The sequence below is a fragment of the Miniopterus schreibersii genome (genome assembly GCF_964146895.1).
Source record: "Miniopterus schreibersii genome assembly, chromosome: 2".
NCBI lineage: Eukaryota > Metazoa > Chordata > Mammalia > Chiroptera > Miniopteridae > Miniopterus > Miniopterus schreibersii.
The window spans coordinates 173,067,359-173,091,728 of NC_138102.1; the positions used below are offsets into that span (position 1 = coordinate 173,067,359).

Genomic DNA, 24,370 nt, shown 5'->3' on the forward strand with positions numbered 1-24,370 from the left:
TCATTGGTTCACCCTACATTTGTTGAGGTCCTGCTCTGTGCCCCCGCACCGAGCTCTAAGTGCTGGGTGATAGCACGCAGACAGAAGTTCCTGCCCTCCTAACGCTTACCTTCTGTTATGTTCAGTTACTTGTGTCCATTTCCCTCCTAGAATGAGTGCTCCCCGTAAGGCAGTGGCTGTCTAATTCTTCTTGAGTTTTAGGGATGTAACTGAAATTTTACTCCAAGCTAAGAATAATTTCTGGGCTAATGAAAGAATTATTTCTACAAAAGTATTGGAAGCCAGGGCATGCCATCTTCTATTCACCAGGCTGTCTGTTTATTTTAGCGCTGGCCGTTAGCCTGTCCAGACTCCTCAAACAGGAGATGTTCTTACTGGTACTTTAAGAGGCATTCAGGTTTATTATTATTTATGATAAAGTTACTTTTTGATATCTTTGTTTCTTTGATTTCCTTAAATGTCCTATAAATGTGTGGAGCAGCATAAAAAATCCTCTTTCTTTATACATCAAAATACATAAGACAAAACTAGCACAAGAGGCTTAATTACATGATATAATAAATAAAATATTCTGATATAATTGAAAAAATACATGATATGGCAAGGAAGTCCAACTGTGAGGGGGAAAAAGTGATACCTTTTATTCTGTGATGTCAAGAATATTAAATCTTTCCCTACAAGTGAATTATTATAATTTTAAAGGAGACAGTATCATAAAGTTTTGTGTTGAATGTCACTTATTAGCCACGTAGAAGCTGAAAATAATTTTAAATATCCTTGGGTGCAGGCTACCGTGTTATATTCTTCACCCAGGAAGTCATCAATAAATACTATAACGTATGTGGTATTGCAATAAATAGTTGCCTTATTTTTGCATTGGAAATACAATTAAAGCTTTTGGTCCCATAAGGAGCAAATGGCTGGTAATGTTCCTTATTTTTTTAAAAGTCGTTTGTCCAAGAGGGAAGATGCCTGGCAGAGCAGCTGGCTGTTCATTTGAGAGTTTGACATTGCCTCTCCTTGGGACCCTGGTGCTGGGCTTTCTGATAACCAGTGCAAACTCCATGAATATCTTTCATTTCTCTAGAAGGAGGCTACCAGCTGGATATGCAAATACTACCCGACGGCCCAAAGAGTGATGTGGACTTTTCAGAGATTCTTAATGCAATTCAAGAAAGTAAGTTGCACTCAAATTTTAAATTCGTCGTGAAAGAAGAAACTTATAATACTTGGGTGGGGGACTAAACCTAGAAACCTTGGATGCCAGGCTCTAAAAAAATACAGTGATGTCTTAAAAGAGATATGGGTTAACTGATGTTGAGACCAGAAGAGATGGTTAGTGAAATTGAGATAAAAAGAGATGGTTAGTTTAATTTGTGAAATTGTGAATCACGTAATATCGGGGTCTTTGAAGAAGCCTAGTGGAATGATAAATTCTGTATATGGAACATGCTATCATATTTAATAAATCAGTGGGTATTGTAATTTGTTAAATTCCTGGATTGATCATACTGAAAGAAAAATCTATTAGAAACCAGAATACTGTTCCTTTGCTCAGATGTAAGTAGTAGGAAGTGGGCGTTGATGCAGGAAGCCAAAATCAGGAACTTATTCTCCAAAACGGGGATCAGGAGTCATTGATGATGGGCTGTGACCTGCAAGTGAACCTCTCTCTCGTCTAAGCATTTTGATTAATCAAGGTTTACTCTTCCTACACTACCTTATTTGTGTTTTACGGTTTTCACTAAGAATTTTATCATAATTAATGCATTTACCCCAGTTATAGATTTAGCCCTGAGGATGGGTGACGCGGTGTCACATACTAAGTCATTAACTTCTGTGTTTCATCATCAGAGCTCTAATTCTAGATAATGATGCTGCTCTTCAAAGAACAAACAGTATATTATATAATGTTGCACTTGAAGGATTTGGATGCAAAGATCATGCACTGCATGAAGAACCACTGCAGTTTTTTGCTAACTTTAGTTTTGTGACATTGCATTTCTATATGAATTTTTTAAATAAAGAATAGTAAGCATTTTAAGTGATCCCCTTTTGTCATTATACTACTCTCCTAACCTTCCGAGAGCCTGTCTCCACTTGAGAGTTTGGACAGCTTAGGGTGGGAGAAGTTAAGTACCAGGTAACGTGGTGAGTAACGGAGACCAGGCTTGAAGGGAGAGTTTCCTGGTGACTGTGCTCGTGTAAGGGCCTAACCCCCCGGAGGTGGATGGGCCCCAGCGCTGAATGCGAGGCTCGTTCTGAGACAAGGACTTTCCATGAAGAACCGACGAGGACCGTCTGTTTGCTATGGCTGGGCGGTCCCTTCAGATTAGGCTCGTGAAGAAAAGAGAAAAATTTCCCCAGGAGAATAAAAATAAAATTAAATTAATAGACATTAGAGAGAAAGTAACTTTTCATGGGAAGTTGTAAAATGATGTAATTACTTTCTTTGATGTGAAAGAAGATAGATTATACAGAGCTGAAAGGATTTAAAAATGTTTTAATAAATGATAAAATGACTTCTGTGCAAATACAGGAGGTGAATTTTTTTAGGGCTGAATGAACTTACACCAGAATGGACTAAATGTTTATGAGACTATTTTTATGGTAATTTTTGTTTACACATCTTAGTAAAAACATTTGTATATGATGTTTTATAGCTTTGTAGTTCAAAGTGGTGACATCTTTATGAACAGGTAGAAGAGTATAAGTCTGTGAGTACTTAATATTTAAATTTAAAAATAAGAAAAAGGAAATGTTACTTCACTTTAAAATGCAAATCAAATTTTTTATAGGTGTAAGAATTTTCTAATACTTTGGAACTAATCTATTTTCTTGTTAAAAGCTAAGTTTTATGCTAAGTAGGTTTGCGAAACTGCTCACGTAACCTGGGTTACGAAAGATTTGGTACAGATTTCTGGTACGAAAGATTTGGGCTATTTATCTACCTTTAGTTTCTGTCTAGATTCTGTATATGCATCACTGAAATTTTTAAGTATAAAAATACACGGTTTGGTTCCTCAAGGGACTTGTACCTTAGAATATTGTTTATGGACTTTGAGAGACCAACATATAAAAATGTAAAAAAAAATGTAGGATTTAAACATCAGTAAAACTCCTTCTCTACTACTTTTTTAGCAAGATGATGGAAAGAGTTCACTGTGTTCTTAGAATTTTGTGGAATGTGTATATGGCCTTCAGGATCCAGCTATAAGAGTGTGTGTGTGTATGTGTGTTTCATACATTTCTTGAGTCTGAGATAGACCAGACTCAAGAAATGTTTTAAGATTTTTATTTTTAAAACAACCCTAAGTAATAGCAGATACTAATTTCTTCATTGTAAAGGTGAAAAAACTGAGTATACCTCCCCAGGGCTATATGGTTAATATATGATAGAGTCAATATTTAATCATATATCAGCCCTTGTTCTGCTAAACAAAAGATTAAATAAAAGTGATTAAGAAAAATGTACTACTTTGGATTTAAAAAAATTATATTACTGTGTTGTTACACCGTAATGTAAGAATTCCTCCCCATGCTTCCACACTGTAAAGTGCATTTGCATTTTTTCCTGTAGTGCTTATGCCCTTTAAATAGCTTCATTATCAGAAAAATATTTCTCAGAGACGCTGGCCGTCCATAAGTTGTTTCTCAACTTCCCTCATATCAGCTACACAACTTATAAGGAAGAAAAGAGTTACTCTGTCCCTTCATCCATCTATCCATGCGCCCATCTCACTGGTTATGTGCCAGGCACCGTGCTGGGCATCACATTTTAAAGCAGCGTTGAACGTTTTGGTGCATAGTTTAACTCAGGGAAAATTAAAACATTTGTAGATCACATTTGGTTTCATTGTTCAAATCGAGAACGAGTTGATTGCTTTCTGGAAAAAAGCATTTCAATGTGGCTGTATAGTGTGTGCGTGTGTGCGCGTGTTCCTTGAGGTCACTTCCCCCATCTCTTCTCTCCTCACCCCATGGTGGCACCCAGGGGATGCCTGGAGCTCCCTTGTTTCAGCAGAGTTTCGTGTTGTGAAAAGTTCCTGGCTTTTGTTTTCTGCAGGCCTGAGCTTCGGGTAGGAGATGCTTGGATAGGAGGAGGAGGGTGGGTGGGGAGAGAGGGGGAGGGGAGACGGGAGAAGGGGGCGGGAGAGAGAGGGAAGGAGACAGACAGACCTTGATTTGTGGTTCCTCTTATTCATGCATCATTGGTTGACTCCTGTGTGTGCCCTGACAGGATCCAACCCGAAACCATGGCCTATCGGGGCGACGCTCTAACCAACTGAGCCACCCGGCCAGGGCCACGTGGGGACTCTTGAGTGGCATTCAGACCCTAGCAGACACTATTGTGTTATAGTCTGTTAGGTTCTAATGAAGGGAAGAGAGCAAAGAGCAGAGGGTGTGAAATGAGAGCCAGATATGCTTTCACGTATAATCTCAATATATAAAACAGATAACTGGGCCTTTTGGGGTAGGATGGGATGGGGTGGAGTGAGGTGGGGGGTAGAGGGTGCAGGGCTTCGCCCACTCAGTTTCTTCTTTACCCCCTCCATGGTTTCCTGAAGCTCCCAAAAGGATCTGGGGTTCCACGGAACACACTTGGAAAACCACTGGCCTATTGAAAAGGAAGAAAGCCAGCTAAGAAAGGATTTATGTCCTTTCCAGTGACTTCATTTATTTATTTTGAGTTTTCTAAATTAGCCCCTCTTTTTTTCTCTCTCTCTTTCCTCTCTATTGGTAAACCAGGAGGTTTCTGCCTTGGGGACATTATCAGATTCATTTGAAGAGCAGTGAACATCTAGAGTCCTAGGCTTGCTAATGGCATCTAAATGCTAAGTACTGTTTAGTTTTTAAAAATCCCAGCCTAAGGTGCTCAAAGCTGTGCTGAGTCTGTGTGTTTCCCTGAATTTTCAAAAACATTTAATCTGATCTATTTGTTAAAGTTTAAAACGTGTCAGATCTGTCAGCTGTAGATGTAAAATCTAGCTTTATTTAGAACTGTGACAACATAATTGTTTGGTGGTTAGATGACTTCCTGCTCTTGAAGCCTAACGTGATTTAAGAATAATAGAATGCTTTCCAAAAGCAAAAAAGGAGCTGGTTAGAAGTAGTGTGGATTTAGGAGTCAGAACTGGGTTAGAATTCATCTCTGTAACTTACTGGCTGTGTGGCCTTGCTTAGCATCTCTGGACCTGGTTATTTTCTCGTAATATCTGTCTCATTAGGTGTTGTGAGGATGAAAAGAGAAAACAGACCTGACAATTCTTGACACGCAGTTTTCAATAAACTGTCTCTTCTCACTTCCTTTAAATTTAATCTCCGAGCCTAAGAGAGAAACAGATTCTTTTAAATAATCTCACTAAGATAATTAGAAAGGGAAAGATAGTAGTTTATATAATCTTACAACTAGCTTTCATTTGTTTTAAAATGGACATTGAGTGCCTCTTATTTGCTAGCAACTTTAGAGCTGCCCTGAAAGGGGCCCTAGACATAAAGATGAACTTGTAAAACAGCCAGGTAAGTGTCAGATTGAGATATAAACAACCTTCTGTGCATTCAAAATTATTCCTGAAGGTGTCCCTTTTTTTTTTGCATTTTCTAATGAGGTCAATATGCCAATATGTTCAGGTTTCCGAGTATCAGCTGTGATAATGTGGAACTCAGGACAAAAATAGTGTAATGAACTGGCACTCTGAAGGACAAATAGGGACTTAGCTTATGCCTCTCAACCCCCTCCTGGCTTCAGTGACCTATAATTTCACTTTGTTTTCTCTGCATCAGAAAATACTGAGACCAAAGGACTCCTGTCCTTTAGCACCAAGGTGGGGTGATTCCGCTGCATGTGGGAAAGAGAAAGAGAAGAGCAGTGAGTCCACTATTTGATTTTTGGGGTATTTATTTCTTATTCTCTTTTAGACAATTTCTAAAACGTATTTACTGTTTGTTGTTTTGTTGCTGTTGTTGTTTTCATTGCTGTATGACTCTGGCCCTCTGGTTTCCCCGGGATGGTGTTAGCGAGCCGGCCGCAGAAATCTCTTTGCTGCGCTGCATTTGGGGAGCTGCTCAGACTCTGCTGCTGACTTTCGCTCTTCCCAGGCAATTTGGGTTTCTTCACCCTTGCTCGGTTGTTATATGCGGACGTACATCTCTGCTGTTTTGTTTCCAGGTCTTTCTAGGCGGAGTGCCTGCTTTTTGCAAAACAGAATAATTTGGGCGTCTCCCCTGCTTTACCAAATGCATGCTGCCCAGCCGCCAGGACCCATCTTAGCTGCCCGGTTCTGTTCACACAGCCCTTCCTGAGTCTAAATGCAGTGGAAGTCCATTATTCGGGTTGCATGAAGCTTTTGCATTTGCATTCTCTCTCCTAGTCATTCTTCTTCTTTTTTTTTAAATCATCACCCGAGGATATATTTCTAATGATTTTTTTAGAGAGAGAGAGAGGGGAAAGAAGGGAGGAAGGGAGAAAGAGAGAAACATCTAGCGATTGCCTCCCGTACGGGCCTAGACCGGGGATCAAACCCACAACCTAGGTAGGTGCCCTGACCAGGAATCGAACTCGCTGTCGTCTTGGTTTACAGGAGGATGCTCCAACCAGTTGAGCCACCCACCTGGGCTTCCTTCTAATCATTCTTAATCAGCTCCTTAGAACATTTGGCTCCCTTTCTTATTTAATGAATCTAACAGCAGAATTGTTTGAGGCAGGTACTTAACAAACATTTTTTTTTTTGAGGAAAAAGTAAAAGGGAGGAGACAGCATCCATTAACAAGTGACCTTATCTGGATGAAGAGCACGTTTGTGACATCCGTGCCTGTGTATAGAGAGATCACCCTCCCATCTTGGCTGGTCAGTGAGCTTTGGGAGGACAGGGGCCATGCCTGTCGTGGCCAGCACCTGAGCCCAGTTTCTAGCCCAGCGCAGTGTCTGGCCATGGTAGGCACATGATAAATACTTGTTAATAAATAGATTTTTAAAAATTTTAACTGCAGAAGTTGGGGGTTGTTTTCTCTTTAAGGAAAATAATGTAAGTTTGCATCAAGGCTATTGTAGTTTGTTTCTAAAATTTGCCATGTAGTGAAAGCTGATGGATCAGTTACAGTGAGGAAATGCTGATGAAGGGCATGTTTCTTCCGATTGTGGAATGTTTCTATATTCTACAGTCTTCTTTCTGAGCCTTCTCTGACAGTTCAGCATTTCTAATCTCTGCTGACGCTCATGAGAGTCCAGCAGGTAATAATGGTGCCTCGGTATCACTTATTATCTGACGACCAGTTTACCATGACAAACCGATTTCCCCTGCGCACTCAGGTGGCATCAGTTCCACGATGACTTTCAGAAGTGTTTCTGATGGGCAGCAGTAAGGCTCTTCTCCCTTTTCCAGGTTATCTGGTCCCCTTTGGAATCAATAGCTGGGGCTTTAATGTAGGGCAGAACCTCTCAGCCTTAGCACTGTTGACGTTTTTGGGCTGGATAACTCTTTGTTGTGGGGGCTACTCTGTGCAGTGTGGGATGTTCAGCGGCATCCCTGGCCTACCCACTGGATCCGACTAGCACAGCCCCAGTGATCAAAAACGTATCTAGACAATGCCAGATGTCTCCAGGGTGACGGTTTATACGACAGATGTAGAGGGCTTTATTGAACTGACTGTGCCAGCACCAGAAAGTGATACTGGGAGAAGATGACCTGGTAATTGTCCATCCTTGACGAAAGCGTGGGCAGTTCTCATGGATGGATTAATGGATATTTAAGAGTTCTCCCCAGTCCGAGCCAATGACCTAGAGGAGAATACCAGTATCCTCTTTAGCTTCCCATTTATCCCAATCTATCCCTCTTAACAACCGTTCCATATTTTTTAGACTTTTAAAAAAAATTTAAGTATACTTAGTATACAGTATTATAGTAGTTTCAGGTATACACTATAGTGACTCATTGTTTACGTTCCTTACAATGTGATCACCTTATTAAGTCTAATAGTCACCTGTCGCTGTGCATACTTACCGCAATATTATTGACTATATTTCTCCTCTGCCTTCTTGTATTGATAAGGCTAAAATGATAACATAAGGTCCAGAGTCTAAATTGGACAAATCGACATTTTTGTGTGGATCTGCTATGTGTCAGCTACCTGCTAGCATGTATATTACCTCATGTAACCCTCTCAGTCACCCGAGAGAGCAGTTTTCTAAAAATGTTTCACCAATGAGAAAACAGGAGCACAAATTCACATGGCTAAGAGTCTGGAATAGGGAGCAGGTCTTCTGACTTTGTTAAAATCATATTTTATCCTGTTGTTCAAATCTAATCACTATCTACTTCAAAGTTTACTCAGTATTGACTTAAAACTGTGGAGCGCCTGGTTTGTAATGAAAGATGTGTTAGGAGAAACATACAGGCAAGGTCCTAGAGCCATAGGAAAGGCGGATCTCAGACATCATTAGTTAGTGACCACTCCAAGGTCATTATTCTGTTTTTCAACAAATAGTGTTGAAGGTTTACTCCATTCCAGAACCTTTATACACCAATCAAGACAGACAGGGTCCCTGCCCTAATGGAACTTACATTCTAAGAGGGGAAATATTTAGTACACAAGTAAATAAATGAATAAATGATATAATTACAGATTGTGATAAGTGCTGTGAATGAAATGAACAGTGAGAGGAGATGGAGAAAATTGGGTGAGGGGGAGTTACTTTACATAGGGTAGTCGGGGAAGTTGTCTTCTGTCTTGACACCTCTCACGACACTGACATGCTAGCTTTTTCAGGCACTTCCTCAAAAAGTATTAGTACTTGTCCTTGAGTACAAAGCACAGAATAGGTGTCTTTAAACCTTGGTTGTATGAAAAGACCATGATGTTTTTTTCTTTGTAGCCTTCGAGTCTAAAAACCTGTAGTAAGTGTAATTGGTTTTCTTTTGCTGCTGCAAAAAAATATGCACAAACTTAGTGACGTAAAGAAACACAAATGTATTAACTTACAGTTCTGGAAGCCAGAAGTCCTCAAGGTGTCAGCAAGACTGTGTTCCTTCTGGAGGTTCCAGGGGAGAATCTGCTTGTTTGCCTTGTCTATATTCCAGAGGCTGCCTGCATTCCTTAGCTCTTGGCCCCATCATCTTTTTTTCAAAGCCAGAAGTGTAGCATCTTCCAATCTCTCTCTCTGATCTTGGTCCCTCCCTTGTATTGACTTTGGCCCACTCATAATCCTGGATAATCTCTCCATTTTAAGATCCTTGACTTAATCATGTCTACAAAGTCCCTTTTGCTGAATAAAGTAACACATTCTCACATTTCAGGAATTAGGTCACCTTTGGGGGCCGTGATTCAGTCTATCGCAGTAAGCAATAAATGTTACCTTTATTTCCATATCCACTCTATTTTACAGATGAAAAACTTGAAGTTAAAGAAATTGCCTAAAATCACATCTTGGATACAGCTTTCTGCTCACCCTATCTAAATACATCATCTCTATTCTCTCTCTATGTAAGCTCTGTTTTTTTCTTTACAGCACTCAGCATTTCTTTGATTATTTATTTTGTTTTTCTTATTACCGCAAGGGCAAGAAGACATATCATTTGATTCACCCAGGTATCACCATCACACAGCTCTGTGCCTGACACAGTGTGCCTGTCTCTAAAGATTTTTTTGAATGAAAGAATGAAGAGTCTTTGTATGCTTGGGTATATAGAGCCCAATATCCTACAAATTATTCTGTGAAGTGGCTTCTGAGAGGTGAAAAATCCTTCACCATTTTTAAAGCCTCAAAGGAAAAAGTGAACTTCAGTGTTGATCTGTAATTCAAGTTGATAAAGAAGGGACCGATACCTGGCACTACCCTTTCTCACGCACCAGTGCTGAACTTGCGTTTCCAGTAGGCTGCGAGGCTCTGAGCGTTTGAACATGGTACTCTGTGTTTGGAACTCTGATATACAGTGCTTCATATATTGACATGTTAGCATCAACAGACTTTTGGGAGAGCTACTGAATAGCTCATTTTATGATTTCAATCCATGATTAGAGAAGAAAGGCAGAAAATCTAACTGCATGTTTTATTACCGCTTCGGGTTTTCTCTATTAGGCCTTAAAATAGGAACAAAGAAGGAACAAAATCACAGTTCTTACTGAACTATGCAAGTGGCACATTTATGGGTTCACTTAGCAAGGTGTATAGCACATAAATAAATAAAAAAAATAAAGAATAGGTCATCTGCAGCACTGGGAATGAGTTCTTAGAAGTCTTAAGTAACAGTACCTTATGCTAAACAACTAAGTGAAGGAAAGCTCAACAGAACCCCTCCTGTTATCTGGAAGGCAAGTTATATTTATATTATGCAGCTACTTTAGTCTGCTCCCCATTGTCCTTAATCTCATCTAATGAAGACACTGTTTAGACAAACTTGTTTTTCCATCAGACACCCTTTTCTTATAGGAAATAAATACCTGCCATTCAAGGTGTTATTGAAATAATGGGAAAATATGAAGCCAAAGGGAGACGTCTTCTCTTTTAGCATTGCTTTTAAGATCTCAGATCCTTGACCACACTTGTAATATATTTACTTTGGTTCTAGTGGCCAAGGATGTCAATATTCTTTTCGATGAGTTAGAAGCTGTCAACAGTCCTTGCAAAGATGACGATTCTCTCCTTCACCCTGGAAACCTGACCAGTACTTCAGATGATGCCAGCAGATTGGAAGCAGGGGGAGAGGTAAGAGTGTGTGATTTCTTAAAAAGACAATTCTCAATCCAGGCGAGAAGCTGTAAAACATATGCCAAGGAATTGTTTAACGTAATCATCTCATCGAGCTGTATGCTCCTGGCAAACACGGGGCACGTCCTATATTCTGTGATATCGCCCGTGGGTCTGGTATATTTCAGCAGTCCCAAATCTACCCAGGCTCGAAACAAACCATCAGTGAGTCGGGCACTTCCCATCGTATACCTGAAGACGTTCTGCTTATACAAAGGAAGATTCTTAACACCACCTGTTATTTTAAGAAGATTTACATTCTGGGTGTTACTACTAGTAAAATGTAAGCTTTACAAGGATGGATTTCCTTGTGTAACTGCCCCCCCACCCCCGCACCAGGATGAGTGACACAGAATGCACCAGCCCGCAATAGACTGTGTTGCCTCGAGCCTCTCTGAGTTTCCATTTGCCTCTGTAATCTGGAAACTCGTTGTAATTGTATCTGCTCCTGTGTCATTTTGGAAAAAGAGGTATTTTGTTAGAGGCGTTACTGTTGCTCAGGTTGTGTCTCCATGGAACTTCCTATCTCCTTTGTATAGGCACAGGGTATAGGTAATAGGGACACAGAAGGAGTCATTTATTTATTACATATTCCTAATATTTTTGTTATTCCAGAGCCAGTTAGCCAGGGAAAAGACAACAGAGAAAAATGTTTCCTTCTACCGAGTTTCCCAGCCTTCATCCAACAAGCACCACATGCTACAACTATCCATGTATTTTACTTTTAAAGGAAAAACTCATTCTGTCATCATCTTCACACAGATAGCTGAATGCCATAGACTAAAGGTGGAGATCCTGAAAGGGACCTCAAAATGCAACTGTAGTCTCATCCCTTTAATTTAAATGAGGAAAGGCTCTCAGGCATTGCTAACCCTCCTCCTGGCCCCTTGGCTGAAGCCCTCATTTGCAGGCAGGTGCTGATGTGCTAAATCCATAGGGTAGTTCCCTTGCTTGGAAAATAATTAAGAAGGTGTTTACTTGGGTAGACTTCTGAGTACCTCTTAAGGCAAAAGTCAAAAAACACTCATGGAAAATGGGTCATCAGTTGTAAATGCCTGTGGTCACGGATGTTTCCATCCCTCCTGGCTGAGATGGTCCTTTCTGATGAGGTTGCATGCATGGCACTTGTGTGCAAGAATATGGATTCCAACAACGGCCTTGGCCGTCAGGCCTATCTGCCTTCTTCATCTTGTTATTTGGGAACCAATGTATACTGTGACCTAGGAAAAAGGTAGCTCCCCCATTTCTACTTGCTAGTTTACAGACATGTGTTTGAACTCTATCAGCCTGAGAATCCTGGCCCCAGCGTGGGCCACCACACTTGGTGGTCTCTTTCATTGTTCATGGTTGCAACAAGCCCATGGAGCCTGGATAAAAATGACACCTACTATTTTTGTTCTTTAAGTTTTATAGATGAAATTACTGCAAATTAATATTTGTAACTTATATGTAAGTGATAAAGCATAATAAGACGAACACCTTGAAACACCATCGAGCTTATTTTTCAAATTATGGTGGCAATCTAATTGTAGGTGACTAACTCCAGTTGTTTTTTGATGGAATGGAAAATTAATATTAGTGTGCATGCAAGTAGAAAGAATAGGTATTATTTCGTAAAACTTTTGTCTCAGATATTTTGTGTATGTTTGCATATATACACAAATGTCACAACATAAAATGCTTTTCTTAATGTGGCCAAAAGAATTCAAGAAACATTGAACTAGAATGTTACTATAACCTTCAAAGCTACTGCAGTCCCACCCCTTGACCCTACCAGAGGTACTGTTTTCCTGAATTTTTGTGTTTTTTGTTCTCTTGCTCTAAAAATAGTTTTACCACATACACATGTGGCCTTAACAGCTTCTTTTGGGATTTATTTTGTTTAGTGAGTTATAAAAAGTGGCATCATGCAGTATAAAGTCTTTAGTGACTTGATTTTTTTCTGTCAATGTTGTTTTAAGAATTATGCTTATTACTAAATGCAACTACACTTCATTCATGTTCAGCATTGCGTGAATACTCCACTGTATAACTCTTTACAATTTATTCACCTGTTCATGGACATTTGAATTGATTCCAATTTTTTATTTTCTACGCTCATGAACGATGCTGCCATGAATATTCATATACATGTCTCCTCATTGTTTTATCAAAAATTTCTCTAGGATTGTATGCTATACAGATGTTTAATTTTATAAGAAAATGCCAGTGTTTTCCAGAGTAAATATGTCAATTTTCACTCTCACTTGTAGGATATGAGAATTCTCAGTTGCTATATATCACTGCCAGCATTTGGTATTATTAGGTGTCCTAAGTTTTGCCCAGTTGACTCCATGCTTTTTCCAATTTTTACTTTGTTTCCTCTTGTCTACATTTTTATTAATAAAAATGTGCCCTAGCCAGTTGCTCAGTGGTGAGAGCATCGGCCTGGAGACTGAAGGGTCCCGGGTTCCATTGCGGCCAAGGGCATGTACCCCGGTTGCAGGCTCGATCCCCAGCCCCGGGTGGGGTGCATGCGGGAGGCAACCAATGGACATGTCTCTCTCACTGAAAAGCAATGGAGAAAATATCCTTGGGTGGGGATTAAAAAAGGTAACTTGGCTAAAACCCAAGCAAAGTGCCTTGAGCTCTCCTTGCCCTGCAGCGCTCGCCCAGGGCGCCGTCCTGCGAGCGCCTCCAGCCCGTCCTTTCTCCTGTGTGCAGGCGGCCCGGGGCAAGCACAGATCCAACGGCCTGCGCTTCAGGGACGGCAAGTGCCGCATCGACTACGTCCTTGTGTACAGAAAATCCAACCCCCAGACGGAAAAGAGGGAAGTGTTTGAGAGAAACATCAGAGCAGAAGGATTGCAAATGGAGAAAGAGGTAAATGGGAGGCTTGGCTGGGAAAATATAAGTATACACCCGTTCCTATCAAGAGGCAGTTTGGAAACTAAGCAGTTAGTCATTACGTTAACGGAATGTTTCATTTGGTCAGAGTTTGCCAACCTGCGCGGTTTGGGGAATGTTCCAGCAATTGCTTTCACGGCGCAGTTTGCCTTGGAAGCATTTTAATAGCAAATGATTTCATGAAAATCAAGATACTCTGTTCTCATGCAATCGATTGTTTCAAAGGGTTGTCATTCACCTGACTTCCTTCATCTGCCGCCTCTCCGTCTGTGGGAATGGAGTGTTCTCGTCTCATGGATTAAAGACAACTTTGGATAAAATGCAATCACCCCACACTGGAGGCTGTTTTTATAGTTCAGGAAACATAGTGAGCTTGGCCATCCTCACTCACCAGAAAAGACTCACCGATTTGGTCCCAAACAGCTGGAACTTACAAAATGATTCCAGTTTTAAGAAATATTCAGGTTGTTTTTATCATGTTCCCAGACTCAAGAGTTACCTTCCCGTATTCTCTCTTCCCCTTCTCTCCTGCTCTGTGTAGGGAGTTTTAAGGATCAGTTTAGTGAGGAAGGTACAAGAGGTCCAGCCAGGCCCCTGTTAATAAGCTACAATGAGACTGGTGTACCCAGAAGTACTGTGGGCATGTGGAGAATTTGGTCCTGGTAGGTGGATTATGTAACTCTTCTCAGATTTGCTCTAAGTATTGTGCAACGATTCCGGAGCTTTTTCTAATCAATAGGAAGCACATGTTGGCAGTTAAATGGTTTCGTTTCTGATGATGCTCATCAAGGCTGAAGGGATAGATCTTTGAAATCAGACATCCTGGGTGGTTTTCTTTTGTACGGTGCAGGTTACATGCCGATCTTGGGACCCTTCAGATACAAGGGATTTTTCCAGATCTGTTAGACTGGTCTCAATGCTTGAGGATTTGAAAAACAAGCAGTATTTTTCTAGAATGCCTCCAAAAAGAGAATTAGAAAAACAGCGAGATGAATGTGGCCTTAGGGTCTCATTCTTAGGAAAGTGGAACCAGGTTGCTCAAAAGACTGTTCCAGTTGGAAGTTCCCCTGAGCAACAAACAGAATTAAATATGCTGTTGTTTTCCATTATTGTGGGGTTCCAGAAAATCTTTCCTATACCCATTGAACATATCTTTGATAAATCTTGTTCTTTAAGTTCTTATTGAGGCAACTGCACACGTTCTTTTCTTAACATTAATTATGCATTAATTTTTTTACCTTAAAATTCATTCCTTCATCTTTCATTCTTACTGCTTAATTTCAGGATTTTTATATAAAGAAATAAAAGCTCTGAATGGCCACATGATCCTCAATAATGTCAGTCCTTTTTCTGATTCATTCTGACTCTTTCAAAACTTTGATTCCCATCAAAACTAGGTAGTAGCTTCATTCAATTAGTCACTCCAGTTCAGGAAAAGGGAAAGGGAAATGTTGATATTTCTTTTGGGTCTAGCTGGTAGATGACACTCCAAAAAAATTATCATGAAGTAAAATTGACACTTGTGTGTGTGCACGCAGTTCTATGAATTTTAAGACACACACACACACACACACACACACACACACACACACACACACATAAACTTACACAACCAGCCACCACCATAATCAGGAAATATAATGTTTACATCACCCCAACAAACTCACTATGCTATTCTTTTATAGTTATAGCGTACCCCCCACCCATACCCCCTGGAAACCACTGATCTAAGTTTTATGACTGTTTTCACCATTCCTGGGGTTTCTTCTACATAGATCTCTGCAATGTCATTTCATGACTTATTAGTTAAAACTCAAAAAAACTAATACTTCTTAAAGTATTACACATTACTGAAGAGATAACAAATCTCTTACATACCTCCTAAAACATCTAGGCTACAGTATCCGTCTATCGGATTTAGAGCGGGAAGCCGAGAAGGACTGTTCTACTCTTTATATAGTTGTGCTGACCATAGTGTGATGATGAGCTGCTTTCAGGATTGTGGTTGTACACAAGGTAATTTTTTTTGGTTATAAGTCTTAACATTTTTAATAGCTTGGTATTTATTTTAATGTATACTAGGGGGAAAAACACAGCAATTGGGAAAAGGGTGAAGTCACCATATGGCAAAACTTCATAAAAACATTCTAAGCGTCTCTTCCTCCCCTTCCCTCCAAAGGATCTTCTCGAGTGGCAGCGTCCCTGTTCTTTACCCCACAATGTTCTGTCCATTACTGACAGCTAGGAACCGTCTTCCTGAGTAGCCTTTCCCTCCGCCGGGTCCCTGTCTTTTCCTGCCACCCCCACCCTTTGCCTGAGTGGCACAATGGGCTGTGAGTCAGCCTCTGAGCTCTGCTGCGCATCCTCACGGCCTCAGTCAGCTCAGCAAGGAAGTTATAGAAAAATTAATTTTTCCCTGCCACAAATAATTAAAATAATGTCTCTTGGTTGAACAATAAACCTGTATCTACATGGCATTGTTAGATTTAGAAACCATCAGAAACACTCTTATTTCAATCAAGTGTTTTATAAACAGCTGCAACAGAGAGGCAATTTTAATGACTGTTTCAGCTTCCAGACATTACTCCAACCTTTTATGCATAAAACAAAGAACTTAATTCAAGTGAGAAAGAAAAGTGAAAACCCAGGAATCCCTATACATCTGAAATGTTTAACACTAAGTACACTTTGTGAATTACTAGTATGTCCTTCATAAGCTGTGTATCATGATGTCCAAAAATGATGGCAAATGTGTTATACAGGTGCAGAGGTTTATGCTTCCAAAAGGGCAAAGACAGGCTCTGCAGCTGAACAGTGTGACAGTAAGAGAGTCCTTATCTTTTTAAACATTGACTTTCAAGGAGCACAGCTAGGAGAATCTTTATCTCATGATAAAAGTGAGGACATAGTCAAATTTAATCTTTCTCAAAACCTTTGCCCCAGCCTGATGGGTCAGCAGGTACGTGCTTCCTTTGGCACCCTGGGTCTTTAATATTCTATAACCTGTATTAGCCCAGGGAAAGCAAAAGAACAGCAAAATTCCTCAATAAAGTATTATTTCCAAGTGATTTGCTTCTTAGTGCCTATTTATTTAAAGAGATTTCCATCCTAAAGGTACACACATATATGTTAATTCACATTTTCTGTTTTAGACATGTTTAATTTTATGCCCATCATTAACACTTTTGTACCTATTTTGAAATGATTATCATTGATATACAGTTCACCTTTTCTTTCATATAAGCAGTCAAGTCATGGAAGATTTTTGAATTATTTAGAATGTGTGAATAGCAGTTGTATTAATGGAGCAGATTCTTCCTCTTCAGAATCATGCAGAACGTGGGAGAAAACCCCCATGTCATTACAGTCATTATAAAATAACTATAATTAGATAAATCATGCCATCTTGATGATAGTTAATTCATTCAACAAATATTTATTACACACTCATTCTATGCCAGGCACTGCTTTAAGCACTAAGAGCTCAGCAATGAATAAAACAGATAAAATCTCTGCCCCTATTGGAATTTATATACAACATAAATAAGTAAATATATATATAAAATATCAATAATTGCTAAGGAGAAGAAAGTAAAGCGGGGAGTGTTGAGAGGGGTGCACAATTTTATAAAAGTTGACAAAGGTGAGACTCTCTTCCAGGGAAAGAGAGCAGCAAGTGCAAAGGCCCTGAGGCAGGAGCATGCCTGGGGTGTTCATGGAACAGTGAGGGGGCTAATATGACAGGAGTTGACTGAGCAAGGTGGAGAATAGTAAGAGATTATACCAGAAAGACAATGGAAGCCAGGTGACATCGGGCCTCAGCGGTCACTGGGGAACTTCAGCTTTTCTTTGAGTGATATGGAAAATCCTTGGACAGTTTTGAGCAGAGGCATGACAAAATCTGGTTTCTATTTTATTAGGGTCACTCTCGTTGCCTGGGGATATTAGACTGGGGGAAGAGTAGAGGGGGCAGGGGCAGAAGCAGGGATATCAATTAGGCTATTTTTTGCAAGAATCCAGGAAAGAGATGATGGTGGCTTGGTTAAGCACGCAGCAGAGGAGATGAGAAGAGTAGAGAGTTTCTGGGAATTACAGACAGATCGAACAACTTATGCAAGAGAGGAGTCATGGGCTATTCATGTGTCATATGCTATTCATTTAAAGAGTTGAAAGAAAGAAGTTGTCATTTACCTGGATGCAGAGAGGACTGGGTCCTCTTCTAAACATGCTAAGTTTGAGGTGTCCCAGTGGTGGAGATGTTGAGTAGGATAGAAAAGTCTGGAAGACAGGAGGGACCTGGGCTGGAAATACACATTTGGATGAGATCACTAAAGGAGCGGCTACAAATGGAAAAGAGGTCCAAATATTGAGCTGTGGGACGCACCAGTGTTAGGAGTTTGGAGTATAAAGGAGTCAGAAGGAAGGAGCTAGAAGGGATCCTAGAGGGTGTGGTGCCTGGAGGAAATTGTTTCAGGAGGGAGGGAGTGATGGGCTGTATCAGAGGCTGTTGATGGAATGAGCAAAATCAAGACTAGAAAGTTAGCCATTGAATTTAGCAACATGGAGGGTTTGGGTGAGCTGAGCAAGAGACATTTTCTTGCAGAGGTGGATGTAAGCACATAGTTAAAGAGTGTTCATGAAAGAATGGGAGGAGAAAATTTGGAGACAGGAAATAAAAGTAGTTCTTCCAAGGAAGTTCACTATAAAGGGAAGGAGAGAAATGGGTGGTAACTGGAGTAAGAAGTTAGGTCAAGAAAGAGTTCTTTCTATTTAAGACAGGAGAAATAACTGCAGTCTTTTGTGCTAATAGAAATCATGTATTTGAACGGCAAAATTGGTGTAGGAGAGCAAAGAAAAAATTTTTCTTTTTTCTTTGGAGCAATGTCCTTGAAGCAACAAGAAGAGAATGACAAGTTCCTCCCATTGCATGGACCCACCTGCCTGCATCTGCGCCCACAAATGCAGCCTTCCCTCTGCTGCTGAGGATGTCCTGACCATGCTCCTAGCTAAGGCCAGCCCTTTGCTTTGGGCACAAGACCCCACCCTTTCAGTCTTACTCCAAGACATTTTCCCCAATAGAGATACAGTGAGCTTTAAAAACAGAAATGCAGAAAATAATGCAGTCTGTCAAAGCAGTCTGTTTCTGTTTTCACTCATCTCTCAGAAGGACTGAAAATCTAACTGCAGTAAACACACAACACTCAAGGTTGGGTATCTTGGACATTTTTTCTTTGAGATGATGACAAAATAGTGTTATTAAAATATTCACTTTTGCATTTATTGATCACTTGCCATTATTGTCCCATCTTACAGATGAGACAACTGAGGCAAAGCAGTGACTTGCCCCAGGTGACAAGGCCAGAAATAAAGCCAAGATTAAAACCTGAGCATACTTACTTTTTTACCCTTGTATGACATTGATTCCTGGTATCTAAAGATGAATCTCAGGGTTGAAGAGGTTAGCAGACAGGCTGAGAAGATCGTTGGAGTTAAGAAAAGGAACCAGGAAAATCGGGGTTCGTAATGAAGTCTCTGCTTTCTAGACTGTAGTCCTTTGCACTTTGGTTGCCCGTAGCCATGGATTTGATTCTTTGTACAATCCCATACAAGTTGAGAAGCCTTAAGCAGTTTATGAAACTTTTCTGGATCTCAATTTTCACATTTTTAATAATGAGGATAATATTATTTACCATGAACTTTATGAGGATTAAATGAGCCCATATAGGTGAATACATTGTATGGGGTAAATTTCTGTGTGTTTTTTTTTGTGTGTTTTTTTAAATATGTCTTTATTGATTTTAGAGAGAGGAAAGGAGAGGGAGAGAGAGAGATAGAAACATCAATGATGAGAGAGTCATTGATCAAGCCCGCAACCCGGACATGTGCCCTGACCAGGAATCAAACCCCGATCACCTGGATCCTAGGTCGACGCTCAACCGCTAAGCCACGCCCGCCCAGGCAAATTTCTGTTTCTTATTTTGTGTTATCTTTACGGCACGTAATACTGATTTTCCAGTTATGGCTGTGATATGAAAGTTCTTTGTAAAATAAATAATTATTTTAAATGGTGAGTCAATTTAAGGAAATATAGGAAATTGAAATATTATAGATGATGTACAATTTTGGCCAGAAATTGAGGGACACAAGCAATGATTGCATTCTTACTTGGCTAGTGGTTGTGGTGGGCAGGCCCTAAAGTCTGTGATGCCTGCCGTCTGGTTGCTACACCTTTGTGTAATTCCCTCCCCTGGAGTGCAGACGAGGCCTGTGACTTGCTTTTAACCAATAGAATATGGCAAATCTAGTGGAATGCCACTCCTGTGATTGTGTTATGGTATATATGATTCTGTCTCAGCGTTAGAGAGACTCTTCTTTGCTGGCTTGAGGAGGTAAGCTACCATGTTGCAAGACAGTCTGTGAAGTGAGCCATGGGCAAATAAAGGTGGGGTGGCCTCCAGTGTCTGATAGTTGCCCCCGCTGACAGCCAGCAAGAAAATGGGGATCAACACCTGAGGGATCTTGGAAGCTGGTCTTTCCACAGTCGAGCCTTCTGATGATATCGCAGGTCTGACCGAGACCTATGTTGCAGCCTGGTGACACCCTGAGCAGAGGACCCAGCTACGCTGTGCCTGGATTCCTGATTTATAGAAACTGTGAGATCATTAATGTGTTGTTTTAAGCCTCTAAGTTTATAGTCTGTTATGCAGCAATAAGTAATTGAGACAGTGTTTAAGACTCTGGGGTCAGACATCCTGTGTGCTCATTTGTTTCCACCATTAAGACCTGTGTGCTCTTGGGAAAGCTAGCTCATCTGCAAAATGAGGCTGATAATGAGATCTGTTTCATGGGTTATTATGATAATTAAATGAGATAATTCATATTAAGTGCTTATCTCTGTACCTGTCATATTATAAGCATTTACTAAATCTTTATTATTATCATCATTACAGTTATCCTAACAGCTGAATACAGTGCATTAATACTTTTACTTTTGAAACAGTTTTTCAAGGCAAACTTTCTAGAAAAATCTTCTTACAGTTTAAAAATCCCTTAAAATGTGACCATTAGGAATAGCAACATCAACTGACCGTCTGTTGCTAATGTATTTTCATGAGTGGGCTTAATGGTTATCTTTAGTGCTCTTGGAAGAACTCAGAATACAGTAGGTTACAGGCTTAGCATTGTCAGGGTTCAGGCATTTATCTTCTTTCAGAGGAATTGGCTTGGACCCATCAGGAATGAAATTATAGATCAACCCAGAGCTAAAAAACTGTATTCAGTTGCCCATCCTAGTCTTGCTTTACCCTTTTCAGGGAAAACTTTACAAACACATCCCCATTTAAAGTGCTTGTCTAATGCAGATTGTTCTCTGCCGCCACTTCCTGCCCAGACTACCTCTCCTGCGTCCATCCCTGCTCTGCTCTGTGGCCACACCCAGTGTGTTGCTGGAGATGCTCCCTCAGGACCCAGAGCTTTGAAAATGAGGAGAGAACCAGGGACTCCTCTCTTCTTCACGGTGAAAACTATGATAAGGAATGTCTAAAATAAATGGGTGTCAGCACAAACTGAACTGTCCGGATTCCTGTCCTTTAGTGCTTTCTGGCCTCAAAAGAGAGACTTGACCCCATTTTTTTATATGTCACCTGTATGTATCGCCAAGGGTCTCAGGTTGGGGTGAAGAGAAAGGAAAAGTAAGGGTCATCATAAGCAAAGAGTGAAGAAAACAGATTTTCTTCTGAACCAGAAAGCCCTGGAGATTCCTTGAGGGACTTAGTGTGTTCTTGCTGCTATAACAAAATACCTAGAATGGGTAGCTTATAAACAACAGACACTTATTTCCCATAGTTCTGATAAGGAACTCCAAGATCAAGTCACTTGCAGACTGAGTGCCTGCTGAGGACCCACTTTCTGGTTCATAGGCAGCCCCTTCTCTATGTCCACACGGGGGGAGAGGGGGAGCTAGCTCTCTGGGGCCTCTTTGATAGGAGCAATAATCCCACCCATGAGGGCACCACCCTCCTGACCTAGTCATCTCCCAAAGACCTCACCTCCTCATGCCATCACCTTTGGGTGGTTAGGATTGCAACATATGAATTTGCAGGGGACAAAAACGTTCAGACCATGGCAGTGTCCTTCAAGAGTTCCCATTGTTGATGCACGCTTGAGGTGACCTTTTGTCACCTCAAGTGACGTCTTCAGTAGAACTTCCTCAGCGAAGCAGAGCCCAGGGGAGGGTTCTTGCTAATATTGTTTGGTGCAGTGCTCTCAGGAGAAGGGGGAGTGAGGGGAGGAGAAGGGGGCAGGGAGGAAAGCTACGCCAGGAATGTGTCCTCTGATCCAACAGGGAGGCTCTGGAGCAGAGGGTGCACCACAGAGCGAGGGCCCCGTGTCAGTCAGTCATTGGCGGTGGAGGTGATAGCAGGTGGGCTCTGCTCCCATTTGGAGGACGGTGACTCGCCAGCAGTCACTGCAGCTCCACTTCGGGCTGGGGTCCATCAGCATTCGCTGCCACTGATAGAGTTCGCAGTAGAGACGCTGTCAGCTCTGTGGTTTCAGATGCCCCCGGAGATCCTAGCAGTCAGAGAATTAATTAATTGATGAAAGTGAAGAGAGAGAAAACAGGTACACACAGGCATTTACTCTGCTTGCATGTACCCAGTTTCCCTCTAAGTTTAAGATACAACATTTTAAAGGCAAAGATTCCATGGGGCTGGAATGATCACAGTAACTGTGCCATACTGGTTTTTATGCCCTAAAGACTTAACCCAGTGCTGAGTTTATGGAATTTTGACCTTGCCCCAAATGGCTGTGAATGACTGATTTTCATGGCTGTGTCTCGGTAACACCAATTAATTCAGTTCCAGGGTTTCTCAACCTCAACACTATTAACATGTTTGGCTGGATAAGTCTTTGCTGGGAGGGGCTGTAGGGTGTTTAGCAGCATCCCTAGCCTCTAGCCACTGGATCCCAGTAGCACTTCCCCAAGTTATGACAACCAGAAGTGTCTCCAAGCATTGTCATATGTCCCCGAGATGGAGTGGGGTAAAATCATCCCGGGTTGAGAACCACTGAGTTAGACGCTTTGACCCAGCCTTGGTAGTTTGTTGCAGTGTCCCGGAGGCAGCTGGAGGCGTGAAAAGCAGCTATTCCATCTTTCATTCGTGTGCACCAGCTGACTGAAGCACTCTTAACATCAGACTCTTGAATCAGAAGAGAGACTGATGTATTTGAGGGGAAGTTAAGATTGGCCTTTCAAACCACACAACCGGGATTTAGATCCACTTACTATTTCATCACTTTCTAAGTAAATAACTAGGCTTTTAACCTCTCTATGCCTCAGTTTCTTCATTTATTACATAGCAGATAATCCTAACTAATGTGGCTGTTACAAGGATAAAATGAGTTAATACATTACAATGTGCTTAGAAGAGTCTGGCTCATAATAAGCGCTCAGTAACTGCTTGTTGTTGGTATTGATAAAGAAGGGAGTGGCTTCAACCACTGGTCGCCCTCTTTCCTGATCTTAGGCATTCAACCTCATCACCTCTTGGACTGAGGGCCCCTGACCTGTGTCTGGAGAAAGCTGAAGGGGTCTGGTGGGTAGGACTCAGTCCTTTTTGGTATCATCTACCACTGTCCTCTATCAGTCCATCAGAATCACAGCTTTATTCTCACTGGTCCATCTTCTTAAGGCAGCTTCATCAAATTGGGGGAAGAGGGGTTGTGTCGTCTCTTTTTCTCTGTCTTAGTCTGTCTGTTTTCTCTCTCCTTTTTTTCTGTCTTTCTGTCTTCCTCTCCCAACCTCCCTTACTTTCATGGTTCAGTTAAAGATCTGAGCGCCTAATTTTTACTGCCTCAACTGCTTTTGCTTGTTTAGGAAGACAAAGTTTAATCAAAACATTTCTGTTGCTAGGTCAAGATGACCAGTACAAAGTTATCTTGAGCTGATATACTCAAAGGGTTATTCTAAACCAATTTACATTTCATATGACTCACGAATAGTCCTTCACTCAAGACAGCACAACATTAGAGGAAAAACATAACCATCAGACCAGGCACAGCTGAAGAACTGAAGTGATACTGTGAAGTATTGTTACCACCCCACAACCAGAACATCGTTCATCTGAAAGGTCTTCTCAGTGGTCTCGATTGAACTTGTCTGATATAAAACACATTTTGCACTGTCATCATTTATTACGTACCAGTGCAGGCATTGCACTGTTGCAGCTGTGAAAGGAACTGAAGCCCTTGCTTTATGTGTTTTGTTCCTGTTGTTTTTACTACATGTTATGTTAAATTGCTAAAAATTACTCCAAGTACATGCTCGGGGTACAACACTAATTATTTATTGGTGAGATGGAGTGATTTCAAAGCTTTGAAGCTGTCCAGACAAATGTAAGTCCATGGTCTCCTGCTTGTGATCCTTGCAAGTGGAAAATTTGACAAAGATGAATGGTACGCTGAATTTTATTAACTGAGTCTGGTATACTTCAGTTGCAAAAGTGATGATGCAGCACTGTCCCTCGAGGCAGGGACCAGGGCTTAACTCACTTCCTGTCATGCCTTAGTCATATTTTAAGAGCAGTTGATAGCACTTGATGATTCCATTTCTAGATGGAGTCATTTTTCATTTATTCATCAAATATCTGAGTGTCTACTATTGTGGAGGGAAGAGAGGCATTATATAAACAAGTAAACATGTCAGGCGTGATGAGTGCTGTGGAGAAAAGATGCAGGAAT

At 40.9% G+C, this 24,370-nt stretch overlaps 1 protein-coding gene across 2 annotated transcripts in view; it reads left to right on the forward strand.

Annotated features, from left to right (window-relative positions):
* Positions 1 to 24,370, forward strand: part of ANO4 (anoctamin 4) — a 227,097-nt gene that overhangs the window by 98,554 nt on the left and 104,173 nt on the right. The window contains exons 3-5 of one of the 2 annotated variants that reach the window (XM_081127860.1): positions 1,088 to 1,177; positions 10,566 to 10,702; positions 13,448 to 13,606. In XM_081127860.1, coding sequence (XP_080983986.1) covers positions 1,088 to 1,177; positions 10,566 to 10,702; positions 13,448 to 13,606 — 386 coding nt within the window. The remainder of the gene's footprint in view (positions 1 to 1,087; positions 1,178 to 10,565; positions 10,703 to 13,447; positions 13,607 to 24,370) is intronic. The other variant, XM_081127861.1, reaches the window with a different exon arrangement.